This window comes from Juglans microcarpa x Juglans regia, chromosome 4D (genome assembly GCF_004785595.1).
Source record: "Juglans microcarpa x Juglans regia isolate MS1-56 chromosome 4D, Jm3101_v1.0, whole genome shotgun sequence".
NCBI lineage: Eukaryota > Viridiplantae > Streptophyta > Magnoliopsida > Fagales > Juglandaceae > Juglans > Juglans microcarpa x Juglans regia.
The window spans coordinates 29,238,215-29,262,197 of record NC_054600.1 but is presented as its reverse complement, the minus strand read 5'-3'; the positions used below and the strand labels follow the sequence as shown (position 1 = coordinate 29,262,197).

At 35.8% G+C, this 23,983-nt stretch overlaps 4 protein-coding genes across 8 annotated transcripts; 2 read left to right on the top strand and 2 right to left on the bottom strand.

Annotated features, from left to right (window-relative positions):
• Nucleotides 1–1,069: 1,069 nt before the first annotated feature.
• Nucleotides 1,070–21,054, bottom strand: LOC121258983 (cyclin-D2-1-like). The gene is made up of 7 exons (XM_041160449.1): nucleotides 21,039–21,054; nucleotides 3,181–3,530; nucleotides 2,659–2,745; nucleotides 2,455–2,553; nucleotides 2,167–2,368; nucleotides 1,936–2,060; nucleotides 1,070–1,783 (listed from the first exon to the last, which is right to left on the bottom strand). The coding sequence occupies exons 2-7, from the start codon at nucleotides 3,487–3,489 to the stop codon at nucleotides 1,559–1,561; spliced, it is 1,047 nt and encodes a 348-aa protein (XP_041016383.1). The 5' UTR covers nucleotides 3,490–3,530; nucleotides 21,039–21,054; the 3' UTR covers nucleotides 1,070–1,558.
• On the top strand, nucleotides 13,582–16,547 carry LOC121258985 (protein CutA, chloroplastic). 4 transcript variants are annotated; one of them, XM_041160452.1, is made up of 7 exons: nucleotides 13,582–13,839; nucleotides 13,947–14,074; nucleotides 14,837–14,899; nucleotides 15,681–15,712; nucleotides 15,808–15,902; nucleotides 16,125–16,239; nucleotides 16,328–16,547. In XM_041160452.1, exons 1-6 carry the CDS (start codon nucleotides 13,649–13,651, stop codon nucleotides 16,204–16,206), a joined length of 591 nt encoding a protein of 196 aa, XP_041016386.1. In that variant the 5' UTR covers nucleotides 13,582–13,648; the 3' UTR covers nucleotides 16,207–16,239; nucleotides 16,328–16,547. The 4 variants fall into 4 exon arrangements, with proteins under 4 accessions (XP_041016386.1, XP_041016385.1, XP_041016387.1 ...); XM_041160454.1 differs by having other exon boundaries at nucleotides 13,584–13,839; nucleotides 13,959–14,074; XM_041160451.1 differs by having other exon boundaries at nucleotides 16,125–16,547.
• On the bottom strand, nucleotides 17,508–20,274 carry LOC121258984 (14-3-3-like protein B). Its single transcript, XM_041160450.1, has 4 exons — nucleotides 19,559–20,274; nucleotides 19,085–19,207; nucleotides 17,774–17,890; nucleotides 17,508–17,648 (listed from the first exon to the last, which is right to left on the bottom strand). The coding sequence occupies exons 1-4, from the start codon at nucleotides 20,054–20,056 to the stop codon at nucleotides 17,628–17,630; spliced, it is 759 nt and encodes a 252-aa protein (XP_041016384.1). The 5' UTR covers nucleotides 20,057–20,274; the 3' UTR covers nucleotides 17,508–17,627.
• On the top strand, nucleotides 20,706–23,983 carry LOC121258982 (pentatricopeptide repeat-containing protein At5g18475). 2 transcript variants are annotated; one of them, XM_041160448.1, is made up of 3 exons: nucleotides 20,706–21,030; nucleotides 22,175–23,391; nucleotides 23,497–23,983. In XM_041160448.1, the coding sequence occupies exons 2-3, from the start codon at nucleotides 22,188–22,190 to the stop codon at nucleotides 23,760–23,762; spliced, it is 1,470 nt and encodes a 489-aa protein (XP_041016382.1). In that variant the 5' UTR covers nucleotides 20,706–21,030; nucleotides 22,175–22,187; the 3' UTR covers nucleotides 23,763–23,983. The 2 variants fall into 2 exon arrangements, with proteins under 2 accessions (XP_041016382.1, XP_041016380.1); XM_041160446.1 differs by having other exon boundaries at nucleotides 20,710–21,030; nucleotides 22,175–23,983.

Below are 23,983 nucleotides of genomic sequence, written 5' to 3'. Positions count from 1 at the left end.
GACATCGACTGATTCACATACAGACATAAAATCAAAATTACTATGCCGCTCCATTTTGACCTTCAGTATAAATTTTTTTTTTTTATATTTTTTAATATATTTAAATATATTTAAAAAATAAAAAATATATATTAATACATTTAAAATCATTTCTTTAATCATTAAATAAAAAAAATAATAAATAAAATAATAAATTTTAATTAAATATCAAATAGAAATATCAAATTAAAAAGATAAAATAGACTTTCTCATGATTTTTTAATTCTCGAACTAATATTGTAGATTCTTTACGTGCACAGTGCACTGCTATTGGCCCTCAGCCTTTAAGGGATTACAGAATCATGTCTGGAAGTTGGTCAGGTGCCCCTTTATACTTTGGGCATGGAATGCCCCTCTGATTTCTTTTAAACTTTGGAATGAACAGATCATTAATACAGAAAGAATAATGACAGACCTGTCTTTGTTTGCATTAAAAATATTGCTAAGCATCCTTTCAAGTGTAAATCAAGGGCTGTAAGAGCAACTCACATCGAACTAGATAAACAAAGCATCCCATTCAAAGCTCTCACTTCATTTTTTTATTCCTTAGACGAGGTTTGGATAATAAAGATGAAAATTAAAAATTAAAAATATTATTATAATATTATTTTTATTTTAAGATTTAAAAAGATTATATTATTTATTATATTTTATTTAAAAATTTAAAAAAATAGTAATAATTAAAAAAAAAATGAGTTAAGATGATTTCTAACAAATGTCTAAAAGGATTTATTAATGGTTGTTAGGTGATTACACAAATCATCTTATCTCATTTAATCATCACAACTTTTTTAAACTTCTAACAAAATACAATAAAAAATATAACTTTTTTAAATTTTAAAATAAAATTTATATTATAATAATATTTTATTCAACATTAACCTTTTATCTCATGTCTAACCAGACAAAGCCTTCCTATATGAAATTCTCAGCTTCATATGCAAAACCTAAGAGCTGCTTCAGATCAATTCTGTGGAAGTAGTAGTTAAATTAATCATAGAATACAGAAATAATAAACAAACACGAGAACTTGAAAAATTAACAATTCTCTCAGATAAATATTTCTCAGGAACATTTAACTTTCAGTTTTTTAGTTTCTTTTTCAATAATGAAAACTCCAAATCTACTCAAACTGTATCTCTCAAACACGACAAATATTTTCTTCCGGTCTTTTTTTTTTTTTTTTTCACCGGTCTCATTTCTCCTGTCTCTAGCCGTTAAGATGTCTAATAATTAACAGCTGGCGACCTTTCTTCACGCTAAGATCATGAAATACACTGATTCCATTCCTCATCCTCCATCCTCTACCCATGACTCAACTTCTCAAGTCTTCTTATGGCCTCCAAAATTTTATTCCACCCTCCTTTTCCTTTTCAATCCCTCTCTGTCTGCCAGTATTCCTTGGGTATCTTTCAAGAGGCACCTTCATAAACAAACCAAAGTTCCCAAGGTAACAAAATCACACGTTTGTTCAGGGTACTGAAGTGAGAATCCCGCATAATCTACACATTCCACGACTTTATAGCCCCACTTCAAAGGTACTGTTTAGCTTCCTCCTTTTAGCATCCGGGCTATTATGTGAAGAACTTGCACATGAATCAACTGTAACCTCATCACTTTTATAGATCAAGCATGCCGCGTCCAACACTCCAATTGGGCTTTGGGGAACAGATGTGATTGAAACAGAACCATTATTAATTAATAAAAAATCACGGATCATCATGATACATTTGAGCACTCTCTCCTGCAAGCACCATAATCAGAAGTGATATCAACATTAATTATTGTCTCCATTAAATGAAATTTTGCAAGTAATCAATCAGTTAAGAATGATAAGAGAAAAAAGCAAAATCATCATATGCATGTCCCTTTTGGGTTGGTGGACCGACCAGGCACCTTTTCTACATGTTGACTGAGAAGAGAAGTTGCTGTCTCCGTGTCTATTGTTTGGGTTTCTTCTGCAACAGCTATTGCCACCGCTGCTGCAACCTCTGAAGGCCTGAACTCCAAGAAATCAACCCCTGCATTGAATTCCCACCCACCAAAAATTAAACTTTCTATCTCCCTCGTCAATCAAAATTGTTACTATGGCAAAAGAGTTATAGCACTACATGCCGTCTGAGTCACCTTTAAGTGTGCTTAATATGAGTTGGATTGATCTCACGATTGATGTTCTTAGTGGGGTTGGATCACCGTTGATCTTGCAAAGGAAGTAGTCTATGAATGAGAAAGGGGTAACTGCTTGCATTCTCCACCTCAAGGTACTCAGAACCAAAAGTTCCATCCTTTGAATTGTTCTTGCTTCAAACACAAATTTTGCATCACCCACCTGTTATGAGTATTGTGATCATCAGGACACGGATGAGCAGAAAAACTGAAGAATTATGCAGAAATCTTAATTAACATGACCCTAACCTGCAAATCTAGAGATAGAGGAACTTCTGTCTCCTCCACTTTGGCAGCAAGAGATAAACATGCGACGGCCAACAATTGCATCGTCCAAGGTTTGCTCTTCTGCAAATGTGCATGCAGAGTCCATGGAATTAAAAAATGGGCTTTATAACATGCTGTATACAGTATTGGGACTAAAAGGATCGCTTGCTTCATTTCTCAACTTACAGGAAATTCATAAGCAGAAAGGAAACGATCCAAGTAGTTTATAGCTAAATATGCACACAGAGGTCCAAAGCTGAAATGGGCATGAACCTGTTACAACAGTATATGAGCATAGCCTTGAGCTTCAACAAATCAAACAGTTCTTCAGCTGGTTGCTAATCAGGGGAAGGGAAGAAAAGTAAAACAGAGCATGCAAAAGGAAGAAAGGTATAAATACGATAAACGGAGGGGATGCAACAGACGATCGATGCAACTCCAGTTTGTGTTTAGCACTTTGGAGGATTTTCAAAAGACCGAATAACCAAAAATATCAAACGACGTCAAAGTTACCCAAAAAACACCAGAAATTACAAATACAAAGAGAATGAAAATGAGGATGATAGCAATAATACCACAGTAAATCGAGAAATACAAAATACGAATGTCATAAAACTGAAGGAAGTATATATAAACATTCATTCAGGCGAGGCAAAGAGAGATCGAATGAGAAACTCTAGAAACCCGAGAACATAGCCAAAAACCCACCTTCAATATCCAATCAACAGCTTGTCTTCTAGCTCCCAAGTCAAAATCTCCGCTCCGCAGCCTCTTCAAGTAATCAAGAGCAGGCAAATGTTGGCATTCCTTTCCGACCATCATAGCCAAACTCTCGTCACTCTGCAGCGGTAATCCATCGCCGTCACCATAGGCCCGGTCTTGACTATGGTTTCGACGATTCCTATAGCGCCACGTGGTCTCAAACTCCTCCGCTGTTCCATAATCGTTTTCATCGAAAATGCTGTTGTCTTCCGCACAAAGAAGGCTTGAAACTGCGGAGTCGAAACTTGGTGCCATTTTTCAAGGCTTAAGAAAACTCTCTCTCTCTCTCTCTCTCTCTAAACAACAAGTTGCATCAGATTAGAAATGGGAGCGAAAACGTGGGTTTTAAGTACAGATTGGTTTCAGGTATTGTGGACGAAGGGTATAGATTTTCCAAAAGAAATTTGGAAAAAACCGTGAATGTTTAGGAAACAGCGAGTGGTGTGAGAAAATAATACAGAAACTATGAAGTGAAGCGCTCTCCCTCTCTCCCTCTCTCCGCTCTCTCACCCCTATCAAACTTGGGGCTGAAAAGACTACTTCTTGATAGTGGCTTATGAAGGAAATGAGTGCCTCCTGCTGGGGAGAGAGCGAGAAATAGAGAGAGAGCGAGGGTCCAGGGAGCGAGAGATTAGAATCAAAAAGATTTGAGCGTGAAAAATATTTGCACCTCGATAAGGGCATGCAGAGAGACAGAAAGAGAGACTTTTCTTTCTCGAAAGTGAGATGTCCTGAAAATAAAATGGTTTTTTTTTTTTTCCTTTAACTTAGCCCAAAAAAGAAAAAGACATCCAAAACGAAGATTGAATGCCATATAAAAGAAACACGGATCAATAATTTGTTTCAGCTACTGTGCTATTAAATGCCATCAAAATAATTACAATAATTGAAAAATAAATAAATTACTCAATCAGATTATACAATTTTCTTTATGTATGACATTATATTTTTCATTACAAGTCATTTTATTATTCAATTTTTATTTATATTTTGATTTGAGAATTAGAGTTTCAAATTTTAAACCTCTATTTTAGAAATTGTGAGTCATGTCAATCAGATTATAGGCCTTTTGACATTTTATTATTCAATTTATTTTCTCTATAAATTATATTATTTTAGTACCTGTGTTTAGGAGATAAGATATACTAAGTAGAGGTATTAACAAAATGACTTATTCGATAAATTGAATAACAAAATGACTTATTCGATATACTATATTTTTTTTTTAGATAAAAAAAATATTTTATTTTTCTTTTATAATTATTATTGAGTACAAAAAATGCATTATTCGGTCAGGTAATAAGAGGAAAGACGAAGGATAAAAGCGTTATGTGGATATCGAGGACTGACCAATCGGCTGTGAGTCTGTCTTTATCCTCCCGTGCCGACGCGTGTTCTCTGGATGTAGCAGCGGATGACCGGAACCCATCCGTTTCTCTATCAAATTATGATTTTTACTGTGATAATATTAGATATAAGTTATAAATAGATAAATTTTATATAAATTTTTTATAAAATAATGAATTATATTAATAAATAATAATTTTTTTATATTTTTTTAAAATAGAGTTTATCTTTTTACAAAAATTTGTATAAAAATTATTTATTTAAGATTATAAAATTTCACTTTTGACTATGCTTTTTTTCAGTCCTTGGCCCCTGTCCACACGTACCGACTCTCTTTTCCCTCGTAATACGCCATCAGTTCTTGAAAATAACCTAATCGATAACTCTTTTTTTTTTTTTTTTTTTTTTGTTCATATTAAATAATCTTTTGTGCTTGTGTGCGTTATTTTTTATCCTTTTTATTAGGTTGAATTTTGTGTTTCTCTCGATTAAAAGAAAAAGAAATTGACTTTTTTAAATTGAGATATGGTAAGGAAATCAGGAGATATTGGGCCCATCAAATTCGATATTAATTTAACGATTTAATTAAGTATCTTGCAGTGCAATATTGGCTGTCGCGTTTGCCAAAAATAACAGGGGCCTCCAGTGTTGTGTCTCGACTGATGTGACTATTTTTTTTTTCTTTTCTTGTTTGTAAATAAGAAAATATGTTTCTTCACAAACTCGAAAATTCTTGGAGCAGGACGTAACAAAATCAAAGGAATAAAACATGAATATATTGCCAAAACATGTTTTTGCCACTCAAGAGTATCAAAAGGATGTCGATAATCGATATATTGGAGTTAGTTTTATGTTGAAAAGGTTGTCTTGCAAACTTGGTGGTAAAGTGTAAACCTAGGAGTCCTCTTTTTATTTTCAGAAATGCTTTGAAGCGGTCCGATTATTTTTAAAAGAATACCAACCACCAATTATAAGTCGTCACATCAGAGATTCCACATAATTGACATGAGATCATCCAAACACCCTTGCCAAAAAACTCAACCCAATTGAAGGAATTCGCGCCCTTCACAAACTGCAGATCCGTCGAATGTCCCAGTCCAGTGCCCTCAGTCGAACCCCCATGTGTCATCGAACACCTCAACAGTTCCGTCGGATACCAATTTCGATGCCACCATCTCCGTCGCGCCCAGCATCTCCGTCGCTCACCATCCACCCACCATCTCTGTCGCCCACGACTACTCTATTAAGTGGTTTCCCAATGTATGATAACGAAGAATTTCATATTCTCCTCCCCTTATACCCAAATTCAGCTTGAGAAAGTTTATCATTGCTGTAGAAATATATAAATTTTTATTTTTTTGTTGAGATTTTGAGTTTTAAGTTTTTTCATCGTCAAATAAATCTTTTGGTCTTGTGGTCTTTCAAGTATTTGAGTAGATCTACGTCAGAATTTGCGTATAATTTTGTTTAGAATTGAAGTTCAATGATGAATTTCGTAGGATTGAATAAGTGGTGTTTCTGGTTCTTGTGAAATACATAAATCAAAAGATCGGGACCAGAAGTGCATTCTTTCTTGTCAAGGTTAAAATTTTGATAGAACTTGGCATTTTGATAGCATTCCAACAGGGGGAGTTGTATTATGTGACTCAGTTTTGTGTTTATTAAACTTGTTTTACTTGTTTCCATGAATCCCAATTGATATTGGGAACATCTGGGAAGACGAAGGGAGGGAGAGTCATCCCTTTGTGGAAAGGCACGATTTTGTGGGAGGAAGGAAGGTTTGGGGCATGCGTGAATAAGGTTTAGGATTTGAGCGAAGGAGAGAGATGACCCAGATGAGGGGTTTGAGCAAAGGAGGCTCCTACATGCAGAACCATATGTGTTTCAAATGGACTGCCTAGGCGGTGATTACTTATTGGTGGGCTGTTGTTTATGATAGAACAGACAGACCGATTCTAAGTTATTCTCTTTTATTTTTTAAGAAAACAAAAATACGAATACTTCCAATAGCAAGACAGTATCGCATAATGACATCTCTTAAATCATATTATTCTTCCACTTTAATAAAGATAAATAATTTTATAATATACTTTCTTTGTAACAACGATAAATATATAAGCTATCGATCCGTGAAAATAAATGCACCAACGGATAATGGATATATAGGTCAGCAACGTCTTGTATATATAGATAGATAGATAGGTATGGATTAATATTTATGTTAGGATTTGGACATGAGAAGAGATAGGAGTTAGTCCAAACAGTCCCATTCTTGTGTTAAACAATTAATTTTAATATGCAATTTGGTAGTGAAGAGCCACAAAGGCATAAACCCACGTTATTGATCTGCTTCTGAATTAATTATGCTTGTAGTTTGTGTATATACATATAGACACGAACATGGCTTTTAGTTTACCTGTAGATTAATGTTTTTCTTTAGTTTAAATTTATTCTCCTAGTCACATATGTTCATAAGATATATTTTAAATAATAAATATATGAAACCGCTTAAAATATATCACGTTAACAAATAAGATCACAATAACAAAATCTAAGAGAAAGAATACTATTGTTCTTAGCTATAATATGTGCCAATTAGCAATCATATATTAATTTATCGATCCGTTGTCTTTTAATGGATGTTGCATGTCTCTAGTGAGTGGAAATTCACATTGTCACTATTTTTTCCCATGGCATGCAATGAAATTTACCATCGATTTTATCGGTTGTCTTTTAACTAGATCCAAGTTTAATTGTAATAAAATGCATAAAGTTAGTGTATTGTATTTAGTGAACCAGTACATAACTTGGACCAGCTTGTGTCATTTTCAGGGACAGCAAACGGCCTTGTTTGTATTCAAAATTCACCTTAATTCATCTCAACTCATCTCATCTCATCTCATCATTATAATTTTTTTAAATTTTTATAAAAATATAATAAATAATTCAACTTTTATTTTATTATTCACAAATTATCTTAATCCATTTCAATTTATTTCTGAATCCAAATCACTTAAAAAAAAAAAAAAAAAACTAGTTTTGGGTGGGGGGAATTAAAGGGCTGTCTCTACACAGGGCCAAAGAATTACAAAAAAGATATGCACTTTTTTCAACTTTTGGGCGCGTTTCGTTTTGGATTTTGCAGAAATGTGGGTCACCCATTTACAAGTACAAAATTTCTCAAGCATTCATCAATTACTGACTGATATACACTAGTGACGGTGGGCTTAATTAGATTGATATTAAAAAAAGGTGGATAATTAGTGTAATTATAGTGAACAATTAATGAGTAAGATCTGATGCAGAACTTGGACTTTGAAGCAATCCTTTTGCTAACTCGAGATTAATACTCCTTAAGTGGAGTCTCTGATTCTGTTCACAATCTAACAACACACGTCTGGTTGACTGCAGGATTCACTTTTTCTTTTTTTCTTTTCTTTTATTTTCTTTTTACCATGGCAATGCTGTTGTTTACAGTCCTTTTCTTCTTCCTTTTTTTGTGGAGGTGGGGATGATCTGAATCATGGGAACTGCAAAAGAAAGAAATCTTGCAATTGAACACATCGTCTGTCAGCCAAATTTTCTGTTCAACATCCTTCAGCAGATGCCATCGACTAGGTGTTTCTTCTCAATTGACTAATGATTTCTGGCTTTGACCTTCTTTCTTCACCCTCCCCACCCTCTTTGTGTGCGTTTAACGTTCTGATGAGAAGTCCTAGATGGTCCAATAATTGTAAGTCATTGATATATATGGCCGTACATCAGGTGTTAAATTTCCCAACTTTGAAGGCAAAAATATCACAGAGTGATTTCAAGATTAAAATTTCAAATTTTGAAAATTTTGAAAACCTCTAATCTCATTATTATAATTTTTTTAAATTTTCATATAAAATAAAATAAACAATTCAACTTTTTTAAATCTCAAAATAAAAATAATATTAAAAAATATATTCTAACAATATTTTATTCAACTTTTTAACTTTAATCTCAACTCATCTCATCTCTAAAATTAAACGAGGCTGGAGCACTGCAATATTACAGAGACTGGGGGTGGTTTTCTTCATATCCCTAAAGAAAGAAAGATTTCTTCATACATCGAAAAACTTGACCATAATTAGTGAAATATTAATGTAGGGTAAAAACGTGGACTGAATTGGACCACAGACGACTAAGGTAACTAAAATTTTTTACTTAGGATGCTTGCTCTCTTGGATTCACTTTAGGGATGCTAAAAAATGGATTTCCTAAAGAGACTTTAGGGGACACAAATTTCTAACCCTTTTGTCTCTGCATTCTTTCAAATGTTCTTTCTTATCTTGTTCTCTCTCTTTTGTACCCTTTGGAATTCACCCTTTTTCCCGCTTTTGCAGCTTCACACTCAAAAATTTTCATAGCAGGGCCAGTACCAAAGCTCTTTGGTCATATGGCTTATGTCAGTTTGTGCCAATTTCAAAGACCATATTTAATATGTATTTAATACTTAAAATATGGCTCATTATTTTAAGGTGGTGAGAAGGTGATGGATGAGGCCCCTCCTCCTCCTCCTCCTCCTCCTCCTCCTCTTAAAAGACTTCCTACTCAAATGGTCTAAAAAGAGGAGTCTTCCCTAAACTGTTTGAGATCCGAGCTTCACATAGTGTCATTCACACCCACTGCATATTTTTTTAACTCATCTGTTCCCATTAATTATTTTTCCCTTCACTGTTACAAGCCCCAAGGCAATCTTGCACATATGCTTTCAGGAACGGTGCTTGTACGCTGTAGCCTTGGGTGCCCACTTTTATCATATTCTATGATTCAAGTTGTTTTTTCTTAATATATGTCTCATCCACCCCCAACAAATAGTATTAGTCTTTTATTTTTCTAATTCGATATCCGCTTTTATATGTTGTAACGATGACTGTTCAAGATTACAATTTCGACTAAAACCTTACAATCTCCTTCGGCAAGCCATTTATGAGGATTGAAAGAAACTTCAATAACATTGGCCTGGATTTCGAAAATACTGGTCAAGATTACAATTGAAACTGTCAAGATAAGTTTCGCCCTCCAACAAGATTGGGGTATTATACTAATGACAAACGTATTAACCACAAAGATATTTTATAAAAATAACTCTATAAGCAGACATGATTTAACGTAGTACGTCATATTGTAAAATTATTTAATATATAGTTGCACAAAATTTCAGATAACCAAGATCATTGTTTTTGTTTATGGGATTATGTAGAATCATGGATTGAAGAAATTCATGAGTCTAACTCATCTTATAAAACCGGTTCAACAAAAAATGATTGCTCATTTCTTATAAACATATCCAAAATTTTGTTCATAGACAATATGACTTTATTCCTCAACACCCTTCTTTACGTGCAGACCAATATTTTTTTCTAGTCATTGTAGTGTAGGCTCCCATTTGTTTTATGACAGACTCTGATACTATGAAAAAACACTCATTTCTTCCTATAAAAGACCTAATAAGAAGAATGAGATAACTCATTATAAAAATCAAGATAAATTTATTCTTAAACCGTGTGAGACTTCTCAATATGAATCATAACCGTCATTATCAATTTATCAAACCATTGTTTTGGGCATGAGCCAGTTACGAGCAAGCAGTTTCTGGGAAAGCGCTTTTTTTTTTTTGATAGCTGGGAAAGCCCTTAAATATTCGTGGAATTTGTTGAGGAACATAATATCAAATATTATATGAACCCTAGAGAGGAGATTCCAAGGACTATGGTATTTTTTCTTCTGGGCTTCTTCTCATCTCTAGAGAAAATGACCACTCGATAAGACAATATCAATTGCAGATTAAGGAACCACTGATCCAGATCCCAGAATCTGGCTTCAAGGCATTGGCCAAGTTTAGATTAAAAATAACCTAAATTTCATTAACTAATAACTCTTGCAAATTAAGCAAGTCCTTGAGATTCACCACTACTATAAAGTATAAACTAACACATCCTGATCATGCTAATAAAAAAATCTAGAGTGTTTCTTAGTTTTACAGATGATCAGGAGGAGGCTCAAGTAAAATAAACAGAAAACATTATATAAATGAAATTAAACAACAAAAAACTTGAATAAAAAATAAATAGAGTATTGCTCTATGCATGGAGCTTGTAACATTTGGGTCGTCTAGGCATGTGAAACCAATATGACTCCGCTGTCCGCCATCAAAATTGAGCTTCCAGAACATCCGGCGTATCTTCTGTGTCTCCACGACAAAAATACAACTAATAAATATCAGTTCGAGTCTATATAAATATTAGTGCTCAATTTTTAAAAATAAGTTTTATTCTCATCTTAGACTTTATTACCTTTATTAATAGTAACCAATAAGAACGACGAGATTTCAGACGGAAGCATTACTTTATTTGAAACTCTAATTGGGTCACGAGATTCTCATAGCAGTAATTTAATTAAGGAAAATTATTTATGAAAAAATCTATTTATTATTTTATTTTTTTATCATCTTCTTATAATCTCATGACGCGACATTAAATGATAGATTTATAAATAAAATATAATAAATAGTCTATAATTATTTAATATTACATTATAAGATGATGAGTAACATTATTCATTTTTTTTTTAGAATACAAATCTTGTACACTTTTTTTGAGAAAAGTAGAAAAAATTTAAGACTCACGTGAATGAAAAAAAAAAAAAAACCGTTCTTATACTAGACCTTACTTTTTTTTAAGGAAATGCACATATTTATATTAATTAGTATTACTCTTTAATTAAAAACATGTCGTGAAAAACCAGTATGAGCTGGCAAAGTCACCTTATCTTGGCTAAAGTTGTGTCTGCATCAGAAAATAGAAAAAGCCACTGCGTTTGTTGGATATGCGTGCTTTTGTGGGTTTCCGAGTTTGGCGTTAGGGCAATAAATGGTTGGGGTGGGAAAGTGGGGGGAAATGGGTGGGGGGTTTGCTCTGTTTCTTAGTCCAATTTTGTAGTCACTATTGTCCCCATGAGGCTTAATATTAAATTGTGTGATCTCGGTTAATGTTTCCTACTGCTATTCAAATCCACTCTCACTTTGAGATCATAAATAGCCTTGCTATTGGGATAAGAGTAATATTACATACAGTTGTGAAATGCGTAAATATCGTACAGTTATTTTGAAAAAAATGAGGTCTACTATTAAAAAATTAATTTCTTTTCACGTGGATCCTATATTTATTTATTTTTTTCAAAGCGACTGCACGGCGCTTGCACACTCACGACTGCAAGTATAATTTCTCTTAGGATAATGTCATTGCAACCGATCTGACAATAAAGTTCCTATGCTACCTTGACCAAGTTGCCATGTTGATATACCATATACTATGACAAGTTTGTAAAGAACCATGCCTTTGCTTGTTTTTTTCATTCCTTGTTTCTCGATTTTTTTATTGTTTTAATTGCTTAACCACTGAGTTTGTCTTTCCACATCATGTTATTGCAGTTTGGTTGCTAAAAAATCTTTTAAAACTGAAAATTTTAGTATGGGTTTGTAAGAAATTTGGCAGAATCTCCCAAAATCCACATGATTTATCACTAACTACTCTCAAACCCTAACTACATTGGCAATAACCTAACAGGGTATCTATCTATAAAGACATTTGGAAACTCAACTGGTTGTAAACCAATTTCACAGCCAAAAGCAACCATTCAGTTGGTGGGGGTGACTGAACAGATACCAAAACTTGCTTTACTTTCCCATATGCTACAAAATAGATCGGTTTGGTCAGCATTTATGTCTCCAGGCCCAAATCAGTTAAAATATTGTCATGTTCTAATAAAAAAAAATGTGACAATCGGGTGGTGCTACCACCAACCTTGCCCATTCATTGCAGCCTTTTGCAGATGAAGAATTGCTGCACTTATTCTGCAACCAGGACTGATTTGTGGTCACCTCAATGAAGAACCCATGAATAGTCCTACTCTAGTAAACTTAATGGGCCAATAGGTCGACAAGAACAAGGCAACAATGTCAATGGGGCACATTGAACTCTTAAATTATGCACCTATCCCTATGAAACCTGACCACAAGGCACAAACACTTTTGTACCATTTATGAATCTGTAAACTTTTTTTTACCGAATTTGTAAAGTTACTGAACAATAAAAGAGCTTGTTTGGGTAGACTAATTAGCTGAGAGAAGGTTCTAAAGATTCGGCCCATATATTTTTATGGATGTCCAGCAGAGCTATTTGAAGCCCTTCCAGCATGTTTTGGTTTATCCTCCAGGGTCTCAGTGCAAATGGCCCCCCAATGGGCCTAGATCCAGGACGCTGTCTAGCATCTTATTTGGGATTGTTTGAATTTTCATTTTATTTTATCTAATCATTATAATTTTTTAAAATTTTTATATAAAATATAATAAACAATTTAATTTTTTTAAAATCATCTCATATCATTTCAATTCACTATCTAAATCTCCCCATTGCTTCTGTTAAATTTCAAAATTTGACTAACATAGCGTGAGATTTGGTAAAAAAAAAACCTCAAATGAATATAAATAAAGCCAAATGCTAAAATCTAATTATTTCTAGTTATATTATAAGATGTCATGTTTTAAATAAGAAAACTGATATTTGGAGTTCTTGGTTTGAAAGCATGGGATATTTTTTTTGAAAAATATGTGATTTATATAAAAATTAACTTTTTCATGATTGATCTCTATTTTTTAAAATGAATGCGCGAGATTTATATATTCTAAGACTGCATCTAACATTATTTTTTAAATAATTTTTAGTTTTAGTTTTGACCAATAAAATAATTTTAAATACGACATCTTAGATAATTTAATTAAAATGATAAAATCAATGATAAAAAAAATATATTATTTTGCAATAAGCCAATAGCAAACAGACTCAGATTCGGCACAAGCTACTCATCCAGCTGGTGACATGATCACCGTCCATTAAGCTTCATCAATACGTGGCACAATCACGATAACACATCAGCATGATGAGAAGCTTCTGGAGCTGGAATTTGCCTTTGCTCCATTCCATGGTGAGAGCATCAAGCAATAGTATCAGTAGTATAAAGACCAAACCCGCCTGCCATAATGGCATCCACGCTTTGCTGCAGAGCCTCATCATCCTGGTCCATCGTCTCCACCTCCGGATTACGACGCCGCCTGCCTCTGGTTGGGGCCTTTTGCGTGCTCAGCTTTGGTCTCTCCAATCTCTGCCTCTCCTACAACTCGCCCCTCAAGACGGGCTGTGCTCAGTCTCTCCCCTTTGCCAATCTCTTACGGTACAGCATGGAATGTTTAATGTTATTTCTTCTCATATATCTAATAAGAATTTGCTTCAATTGTGATTCTCATTTGTATGTGAATTGCATGATATGGGGATGTTGAGATTGTGTTTCAGATCGAAGTTTGTTGGCCAATCGCCTCCCAAGAGCGTCCATACTATCAGAATGGAAGGGAGCAGCAAAACTGTACCCAGCATCGTCGTCTATGTCACTGTCCCCAACAAAGAACTGGGTTCGTGCTTTTCGATTTCATCACGGTTTTTGCTTTTAAGGGTTTGAGATAAATTAACTAGAAATGTGATTTATGCTGACTATTATATTTATTACTGTAAGAAAAGGCTAAGAAGAAAAATATCGAACAGATAGTGTGCAGGACTTTTGGAGAGAAATTTCTTATTGTATTGATTCTGGTATTACTTCTTTATACAAAGGGAAACAACGAGTATATATAATACAAGGCCAGCAGACTAACAAACTTTCTACAGCTGGCACCAAAGAAATAAAAGAAACAAATAGAAAAAAAATATTCTGTACAGTCTGACAATAACAGAATGTCCTCATCCTTGGCCTGCAATAAGATATTCTCTTTCTGGAACATTCTTCAATTTCGGGTCTTTATTCTGCTGCTGGATGTGTTGATCTTCCAGCTGTGCTGCTCCTTTATTACTAAGTTTCATGATCCTTATACTTCTAGCTTTTGAACTGCATTGATAATCAATACTTAAAAGGACTCTCAAGTCGAGGGCAATGGTCATTTTGTCTGTTTGGTCACACACACACACCTGGCTGAAAATGCACAAAGATTGTGCATTTTCTCTTAAGCTATTATTGACAGGTTCTCTAATGTTTATTTCGGCAACCTAGCTTTTATATACCACTATACTCTATGTATTCGCATGTTTCAGACTGCAGACTGTTAAGTCACTTATATCGGTTAAAAAAGTGTAGGCTGAAACTCCTAATTTATATTGGTAAATGCACAATCTTTGTCTAGGTAAGAAGTTGGCTGAAAGCATTGTCAGAGAAAAACTTGCTGCTTGTGTAAATCGTGTACCAGGTATGCACTTCATACTTCTTTCTCGTAAGTATACAACTTCGAAGTCTATGTTCCCTGCTTTAGTAATGGGAGGTTGAAAGATCAATCAAGAACATGGATTGCCAACTCAAGATTGTTTTTTCGGGAAGTACAAATTGCCTGTTTAAATTAAAATGCTGAACTCTAATTCCCAGACAGACATTGTTTTATGCATTCAATTTATCTAAAAATAACCATAATATTAATTACACATTTGGATTATTACTGTCATCCAGACTTTCCTGCGTCTACAAGTATTTCTCAAATGTGAACCATCATGCTTTTAGTTTCTGAAATCTCCCGACAGAAAATGGACTTGGAAAAAAATTGGAGTTTCAGACAGTTATGGAGCTATGATTTGTATATACATCTTTATTTCAAAGTGCCGGATGCTTGTTTTTGGATGTATCCCGTTATCTCTATTTCAAGCGGTTCTATTGTTGTTTCTTATTATTCAACACCCCAATCCCCATCCCCACCAAAAGAAAAAAAAAAAAAAATGGCTTCTACTTTGGATCTACATATCTTGGATAGTTAGTTGATTTTGAATATTCTTCCAGTGGATACTCTTATGAGCAACTGGCATCAAGTTGACTACCCAGGCCTTGGCTCAGGTGGTATCAGGGTGGAATAGGATTGGGGTAGCTAATAATTTTGGATCTTTGCATAACAGGGTAGAAGAAGAAAAGAAGCATGAAATTCGTGTAAACTCTCTATTTCATTTAGTGGATTTTCTTGAACGATATTTATTTTGTATTTTCAGGTATTGAATCTGTGTACGAGTGGAAAGGAGAGGTAGGGGCTGCCTTTCCCACTAATGAAAATGCCATTTGAATATACCGGAATAGACAACCACCTTACTGTATGTTTTTCATATTGTTGGTTGACAGATCCAGACAGATAATGAGGAACTTCTTATAATCAAAACTAGGCAATCCCTTTTAGAAGCTCTCACAGAGCATGTCAAGGCAAACCATGACTATGAGTAAGGCCAAAGCTTCTGTATTATAATTTCTACCGAAGAAAACTTGCTTAAAGAATTGAGTTGCAAGTTGAACATTGGAGTAATTGAAAAACGTAGTAGACATATGCCAGTTTACATGTTATATCCAACTTATTACCTGCATTACTTAAAAGTAGAAAAAGCCCTTTAGATGAAAATAACATTTGCTTTACTCTCTTATTCCCTTTACCTTATCTCTCCCAGTGTGCCCGAAGTAATTGCGTTGCCCATCACTGGTGGCAGTCTCCAGTATCTAGAATGGATCAAAAACAGCACAAGGGACTGACTTTCCATCTCATCAAGATGTTGATGGAGCTATGTAAGTATCCATTGAGTCACAAGCTTTACCTTTTCAATTGTATGTGCAGATGGAGTCTCTCTGGATTGGTGGGTGTGTGGGTGTGCAGGTGCTTGTGGTAAAGACTCTAAGGGGCTTCTCATCGTAGTAATTGGCAATGCAAAGGGAAGTCTGCTTTGATGTAAAAAGGATCGCATTAGTGTGTTTGTGACTTCTTAAATAAAATAGGATATGTAAACCTGTTCTTCTAGTCTCTCGCGTTGCCTGCATTGAACTTTTCAAATTTTCCTTTAAAGGCATATATACTTATTCAAGGACTTGACATATCAGCAGCATAAGTCCTCTCTCTCTCTCTCTCTCTCTCTCTCTCTCTCTCTCTCTCATATATTTTTGGAACAAAAAATAGGAAAATGATCTATGTAGCCGTGCGCCCTGCTGCTAGCCTACAGTTTGCCAGTTACATGCTATAGGGTTCTTGCAAATAGATGGTATTTCAAGTTGTGTCCAAATAAACTTCAGTCTGGATGGAACTAGGGATGGCCTTGCGCAGTGGCTGGCCAATCGGATGCTTTTAACCGCAAACCAGCTTCAGTGCAATCATACAACGCTAAATTTTGCATGGTGGGCGTTATTGATGGAGGTGCGAGTGTAACCCCATCATGCATACGTTATTTATCCCTTTCCCATCACAGGGCACCCGGGAGGAAAGCTTATATCACAAGAGTTTCTTGCTGAAATCATCAGGGTCGTGGGTCTCCAATGCACCATACTACAAGACTTTGGCACAGCTCTCGTAAGATGAATGTTGGCCCCCAGGGTTTCCCCAGTTCGGTTTCTATGGAAGGCCCGCTGGAGTAAAATACCGAGAGCAAGAAAGAGACCAAAGTTATCGGGCTCACACTCGACCCATAAGGTATGTACCTACAAGAATATGCCATACAGCAGCATAGCCAGCTCCAAAAATATGCCAGACATCGCCCAACCTCCATCCTTCAACACCTTTCATTCAGGATATTGTTAGACAATTGGAGTCCATCAGGATCATCAATCGATTTGAAATATATATATTTCAAAGCTGAAATGTCTCTTTCTATGCCCATAATGCGCCTTTACTCTCTGCTTCCATCGTAATTTTTTTTGACACAAAATAAAAAATAAAAAAATAACAAGCTCGCATTATGGGCATATGAAGTTTTGCATAATAGATAGCAAGTACTCTTATCAAATGCTACCCTTTCCAATCCAATTCCAAAGGTCGAGAACAGTTTTGGTCTGAATATTAAAACATCACGTCATGGGTTGATGCCCAGAATCATCAAATATATTGCACTCTTTTAATCAGCACACAGATGACATTCGAAGCCCACCTCGTCGAGAAGAAGACTAGGACTGATCAAGCTTATAATACTCTATGGCTCGTCTAGTTGGTCCTGCAGGAAGGCAAATGAAACCTATCGTTAATCCTGATCAATTGATTTCTCTAATCATGAAGGTCATGACATTTTCCTTAAATGTAGCCTATTCCTAGAAAAAGATTGTGGGGGAAGAGACTGACCTGTGCATCAGAAGTCCAAAGAGTGAGGTTGTCCCTTAAAAGTTGCATGATGAGGGTGCTGTCCTTGTATGACTCTTCTCCTAAAGTGTCTAGCTCGGCAATGGCCTCCTCAAATGCCTTAACAAAAGGAAAAGCAATTCGTTGAAGTTTTTACATTTATAGATGGAAAGCATGGGCGGAAGTTTTGCCTAAAAATGCTGAACATGGAGAGAAGCAATTGCAAAAGGATAGCAAAAGCTGCTAAAGCCACAATTTTTTTTATGTAAATATGTATTTGGACCACTATAATAGCTGAGCTACCATGCAACGTGTTTAAAGCTTCATATGCATGACTGTCAACAAGCAAGTGATTATTATTGGCAACAAATTCGGCACATTTCTCACAGAATAGTCTTATCCAACTGATTATATATAGTCTCCCAGAAATACGTCGATGAAGACGAACTAAAACAATAATTCAGTTGTTATAAAAAAAATAATAATGCAGTTAAATAAGGAAACCATGTAGACAATAATCCATATGGGTGATTCCCTCAACTCATCATAAATGAAGCACATGGGAAAGTTAGCAATTGACTGATAATTATGTTGCTAACCAGCATATTTTTTTCTTTTCTTTTTTCAATAGATGCTTACCAGCAGTAACTTCAACATCATCGTGGGATTCAACAATTTTGTGAATCATACAAAACACCAAGCAACAAATGAGAAAACAAATAACCACAAATCATATCACCAATCTATGAATAAACCTTCACGTTAAGTCAATAATTACTAGCCTTGTTGGCACACAAGTATAATCATAATTATAATGGGGGCCCAGCTCAAGTTCATGAGCATTCCTTCCTTTTTTCTTTTGGGGGAGGGGAGATGAAGTTGGAGCTGTTAGTTGGCCCTGGGTCACAACTTTCGGGGGGGCCACTGCTATTTTTCTCGAAAAGCATGTGTACAAAATAACCACTTTCTAAACTTTAGTTCCAAAGTCGGAGGACTTTGGGGGTCCCAGGGCCCCTCGTCGGATCCCTAAATCTAAGTTGTAAGCCATACAAAAACCATTTTTGAGAATAAAATGTTCACGTGAATCTTCCAAGTCCTTAGCGGTCAAAAGGCAATCAAACAAAGGATATTGTAATCCTTACTTTTTTTCAAAAAAAAAAAAAAAAATCGCTTAGAAACTCGACCTAGCTCAAGAGAACAAAATACCATAATTATTATAGCTCAGTTGAATCATTTAACTCAAAATCAAGAGAAAGACAACAAAGAAAACTGATTGTCGACGCGTTTGGCGGGTTAATAGGCAATGAAGCATACCTGTTTAGCCATGCCACACGCTTTATCCGACTGATTGAGAATCTCGAAGTAGAACACCGAGAAATTGAGCGCTAAACCCAACCTTGTCGGGTGCGTTGGAGCAAGACCCGTCAGCGCAATGTCCTAAATAAACACGCATACATCAACAAGCACCGCATGAGAACATCCGATTCGAAAACCACCAAAATGGGAACTTAAAGTTCCAATCCTACGATTCTAATCAAAACCACCGTGCCTTGAAAATCAATCAAACTTTTCCCACTTTTTTCTTTTTTGGGGAATAGCATTCTTAAGCATTTACCGCTTACTTAGTCTGAACTCTACAAAGTTAAACATTAGTTTTACTTCAGATCCATCGTAATTTGAATCTGAATTCAAGTTCAAAAAGCAAATCCACGAAATTCTCACTTCCGCTTCGTTTTCTCACATAATCTCGAAAACCAACCAGAGTCCAAAAAATAGCTACGACAGTACCTGAGCAGCCTTGTACGCGATCATAGTATCCTCAGCCAAGGCTTTCCTCTCATCCTCGACCTTGAACTCAGCCATGTACCGATGGTAATCCCCCTTCATCTTCAGATAGAAGACCTTGGACTCGCTGGCCGAGGCGGAAGGCACAAGATTGGAGTCGAGGAGCCTGAGAATGCTGTCGCAGACCTCGGAGAGTTCGGACTCGACCTTGGATCTATAGTCCTTGGCTAGGACCACGTGCTCCTCATTCTTGCGCCCCTCCTCTTTCTGCTCAATCGAGGAGACGATGCGCCACGCGGCTCGGAGCGAACCGATCACGTTCTTGTAGGCCACGGAGAGCAGGTTTCGTTCTTCCACGGAGAGCTCCGAGGCCGGGGTCGAGCCGAGCACCAGCTTCTGCATGAACTGAACCATTTCCTCGTAGCGCTCGGCTTGCTCGGCCAGTTTGGCCAGGAATACATACTGGTCTCGGGATAGGTTTTCGGGAACCGTCGACGCCATTGTGACCGACTATCAGAGAGAGAGAGAGAGAGAGAGAGAGAGTGAGGGAGGGACTACGGAGGTCTCTGTTCTGATGGATTCATAATTCGTACATCGGCGAATAACGATATAAGATCTGGTGCATGCGAGAGTAGTATATGAGTGGAATTTTGGCCGTCAGATTTGATTGTTTCTGTTGATGATTACATCAAAAAATTTTGAATTCTTTTTTTTTTTTTTCCTTTCAATCTCAAATTTTAAATAGATAAATTTTATATAAATTTTGATAAAAGTATAAACTTTATCTCAAAAAAAGTCTAAAAAATTGAATTTTTATTAATAAAATTTACTTTTCTACAAAATGCTTATACGATGTATTTAAAATTATGTTTAATTTATTTTTATAATTTATCTAAATTTATTTTATCTCATTTAATCATTATAATATTTTTAAATTTTTATATAAAATAAAATAAATAATTTTATTTTTTTTTAATTTTAAAATAAAAATAATATTAAAAAAATATTTTAATAATATTATATTTAACTTTTAATTTTTTTCTCAACTTATCTCATCTCATGTAAAAAAACATACAGGCAAATAAAACGTCTTTAGCCATGAACCGAAAATAGAAGATGAGTATTTTGGACCCGCTTGGACTGGGGGTCTCATTGGGCTTTTCGGGGATGTAACAGAGATGTACTCAAAACGCTGCGCTTTGGTATGAAAGTGAGGCGAAGCGTGAAAAGTCGAAACTCTCCCATTGCCCAATTCCATTTCTTTTCCACGACCTGGAGATTCGAACGAGTTCGTGTAATGTTTTAGCTTTGTCGATTAATCAGCCAGCTTGTAATGAATTTCTAGTTGCTTGGTGGATGAGGGCTACGGCAAGTTGAATCGCGCGGCGTCGGGGAATGGCAAATCCTTGCCAAGCAAAACTTCTCTTCTCAGATTCGACTCCACCCCGATATCCTCCTCTTCTTCACTCTTCCCTGTGTGTACCTCTCTCTCTCTCTCTCTCTGCCCCTCTATATATAATGCTTATACGTTATTGGGGCGTGGGGAAGTCAATGATGATTGTATTGTTTGAGTCGAAATGGTCATGTGATTTTCCTTTTTTTTTTTTCGGTTTTTCTCTTTAGTTCTGTTTATTTGGATGAGACGATTTGAAGATTTATTTATATATAAAAAAAAGCCGAACCACATTCGGGTATTTGAGTGGCGAAGGAAATAAACATGCTTTTCGGAAAATGTTGTGGGAACTCTTTCCTGTCAGTCAGAACAAACAAAGGCATAAAAGCCAATATTGGATTTGAGGTGTGAAAGGAGTGGTTTTCAATTACTTGTCAATGCAACAATTGCTCTCTCGCATGTGGTAATCAAGGTCAATTAGAGTTGGAGTTCTAAATTCCATGTTTCACTGTGAAACTACTCGAAATTCTAGTTTCTGGGAAACATAGACCCGGGATTAAGACATACAATATTTACAAGAAAAAGATTGCAAAGTTTAAGTAGATTGGCAATCATGCCCCAGTGATGCTTGAATCATTGTGTTTTTTGTTATTTTTTTTGGCAAAAATATACTTTCAACTGTCCAACTAATAAGCATTTTATATTTTCAATTCCAAACTACAAAAAAATTTACCGTTTCTTCCCAAACTACCAAAACCATACAATGTGCGCTCACCATCAAAATCATTATGCCACGTCATCTATTTTCATCTATCTTACCGGCTCAATTGGACAGGGAAGCTAATTGTTCATTTTTGGTAATTTAAGAGTGCAACGTGTTAATTTTGATAGTTTCAGATTTAAAATGTAAAACGCTGATTGGTTGAAGTGTCGAAAGTGTTCAATAGCATGAAGGTGTCTCATTTTATCAAAGATGGTTCCTAGGATTTTCCCAGTGATTCTTTGTATGTTCAAGCCTGCATTCATGCTACAGCTCAAGGTTCATTTGAATGACTCTAAAATTTATATAAATTTTGTTTATGGTTTTCTATGTTTCTAGTTGTTCTTGTCATGCTTAGGTTGTGAGACACTGCATCCTCTGATTCTTCATTAAGGCTCTACATTTTACATTATTTTATGAAATTAGTTGCTACAAGACTAATGGCTAATACTCTCAACTTCTTCAGATGATGAGGCCCAATGAAAACCCCAACAGTATTCCTGAAATTTGTGGCAGTATTTTTTAGCAGGCACCGTTTGTTCTCCTCTTCACCTTCTTCAGCACCGCCGTCTTCCCTTCCATGGATCTCTCCTCTTCGATTGTCAAAAGCCACCTTGACCAAACCAGACCCTCCAACAGAATCTATTGCTGCCATGGTAGAATCTCACAGGAAGCACAAGTATATATCACATGAATCTGCCATCAACTTAATCAAACGTGAGAGAGATCCACAACGTGCCCTAGAAATATTCAACACTGTGACAGAGCAAAAGGGTTTTAATCACAATAGTGCCACTTATGCAACTATCCTCGACAAGCTTGCCCGGTCCCAGAAGTTTCAGGCTGTTGATGCAGTTCTTCGTCACATGACTTACGAAACTTGCAAATTTCATGAAGGTATATTCCTTAATCTCATGAAGCATTTTTCACAATCCTCTTTGCACGAAAGAGTGCTCGAGATGTTCCACGCAATCCAGCCTGTTGTTCGTGAAAAACCCTCTCTCAAAGCCATCAGCACATGTCTCAATCTCCTAGTTAAATCAAACCAGATTGATTTAGCACGAGAGTTTCTCTTGCATTCAAGGAAGAGGCTCAAATTGAAGCCAAATTCTTGCATTTTTAACATCTTGGTTAAACACCATTGTAAGAACAAGAATCTTAAATCTGCCTTTGAAGTTTTCAATGAAATGAAAAAATCAAAGATTTCCTACCCTAATTTGATTACGTATTCAACCCTGATGGATGGCCTTTGTGAAAGTGGAAGACTCAAAGAAGCAGTTGATCTGTTCGAGGAAATGGTCTCAAAGGAGCAGATCTTACCTGATGCCCTAACTTACAATGTTTTGATCAATGGGTTCTGCCGTGCAGGAAAAGTTGATCGTGCTAGGAAGATGATGGAATTTATGAGGAAAAATGGATGCAATCCTAATGTATTCAATTACTCAACCCTGATGAATGGATTTTGTAAGGAGAAAAAAGTGCTAGAGGCCAAAGAAGTTTTTGATGAGATGAAGAGCTTGGGTCTGAAACCGGATACAATTAGCTACTCGACTTTAATTAATTGCTTCTGTAGGGCTGGAAAAATCGATGAAGCTACGGAGTTGCTCAAAGAAATGAAAGAAAAAGAATGCAAAGCTGATACCGTGACCTTCAATGTGATACTTGGAGGGCTGTGCAGAGAAGGTAGGTTTGAGACGGCTCTTGATATGCTTGAGAAACTTCCCTGCGATGGTGTTTATCTAAACAAAGCTAGTTACAGGATTGTGTTGAATTTCTTGTGCCAAAAAGGTGAGTTGAACAAAGCCACGGAGTTGTTGGATCTGATGCTGGGTAGGGGCTTTCTGCCACATTATGCAACTTCAAACGAGTTACTGGTTCGTTTTTGTAAGGCTGGAATGGTGGATGATGCAGCTGTCGCAATGTTTGAATTGATGGAGATGGGTTTTAAACCAGACCCTGACTCGTGGGCTCATGTGCTGGAATTGATTTGCAAAGAAAGAAAGTTGCTATCTACATTTGAACTGCTCGATGAATTGACAGTTAGAGAGCTTTGATTCCACAACTATCTTGTCAACTGAATACATGGGTTTTCGAAGCAAAAAAAGAACAATATATCCTTGATTTTGACCCAATTGAATCAATGATAGATTAGAAATTATCATGTATCATGGGATGGTAGGTTTTCTGAAATTCTAAATAGTTGTGTAAGCAACGAGATACTTGTCAAAAACAAGCTAATGTGAGCAATGAGAGAAGCTTGCAGTTTTTGTGTTTC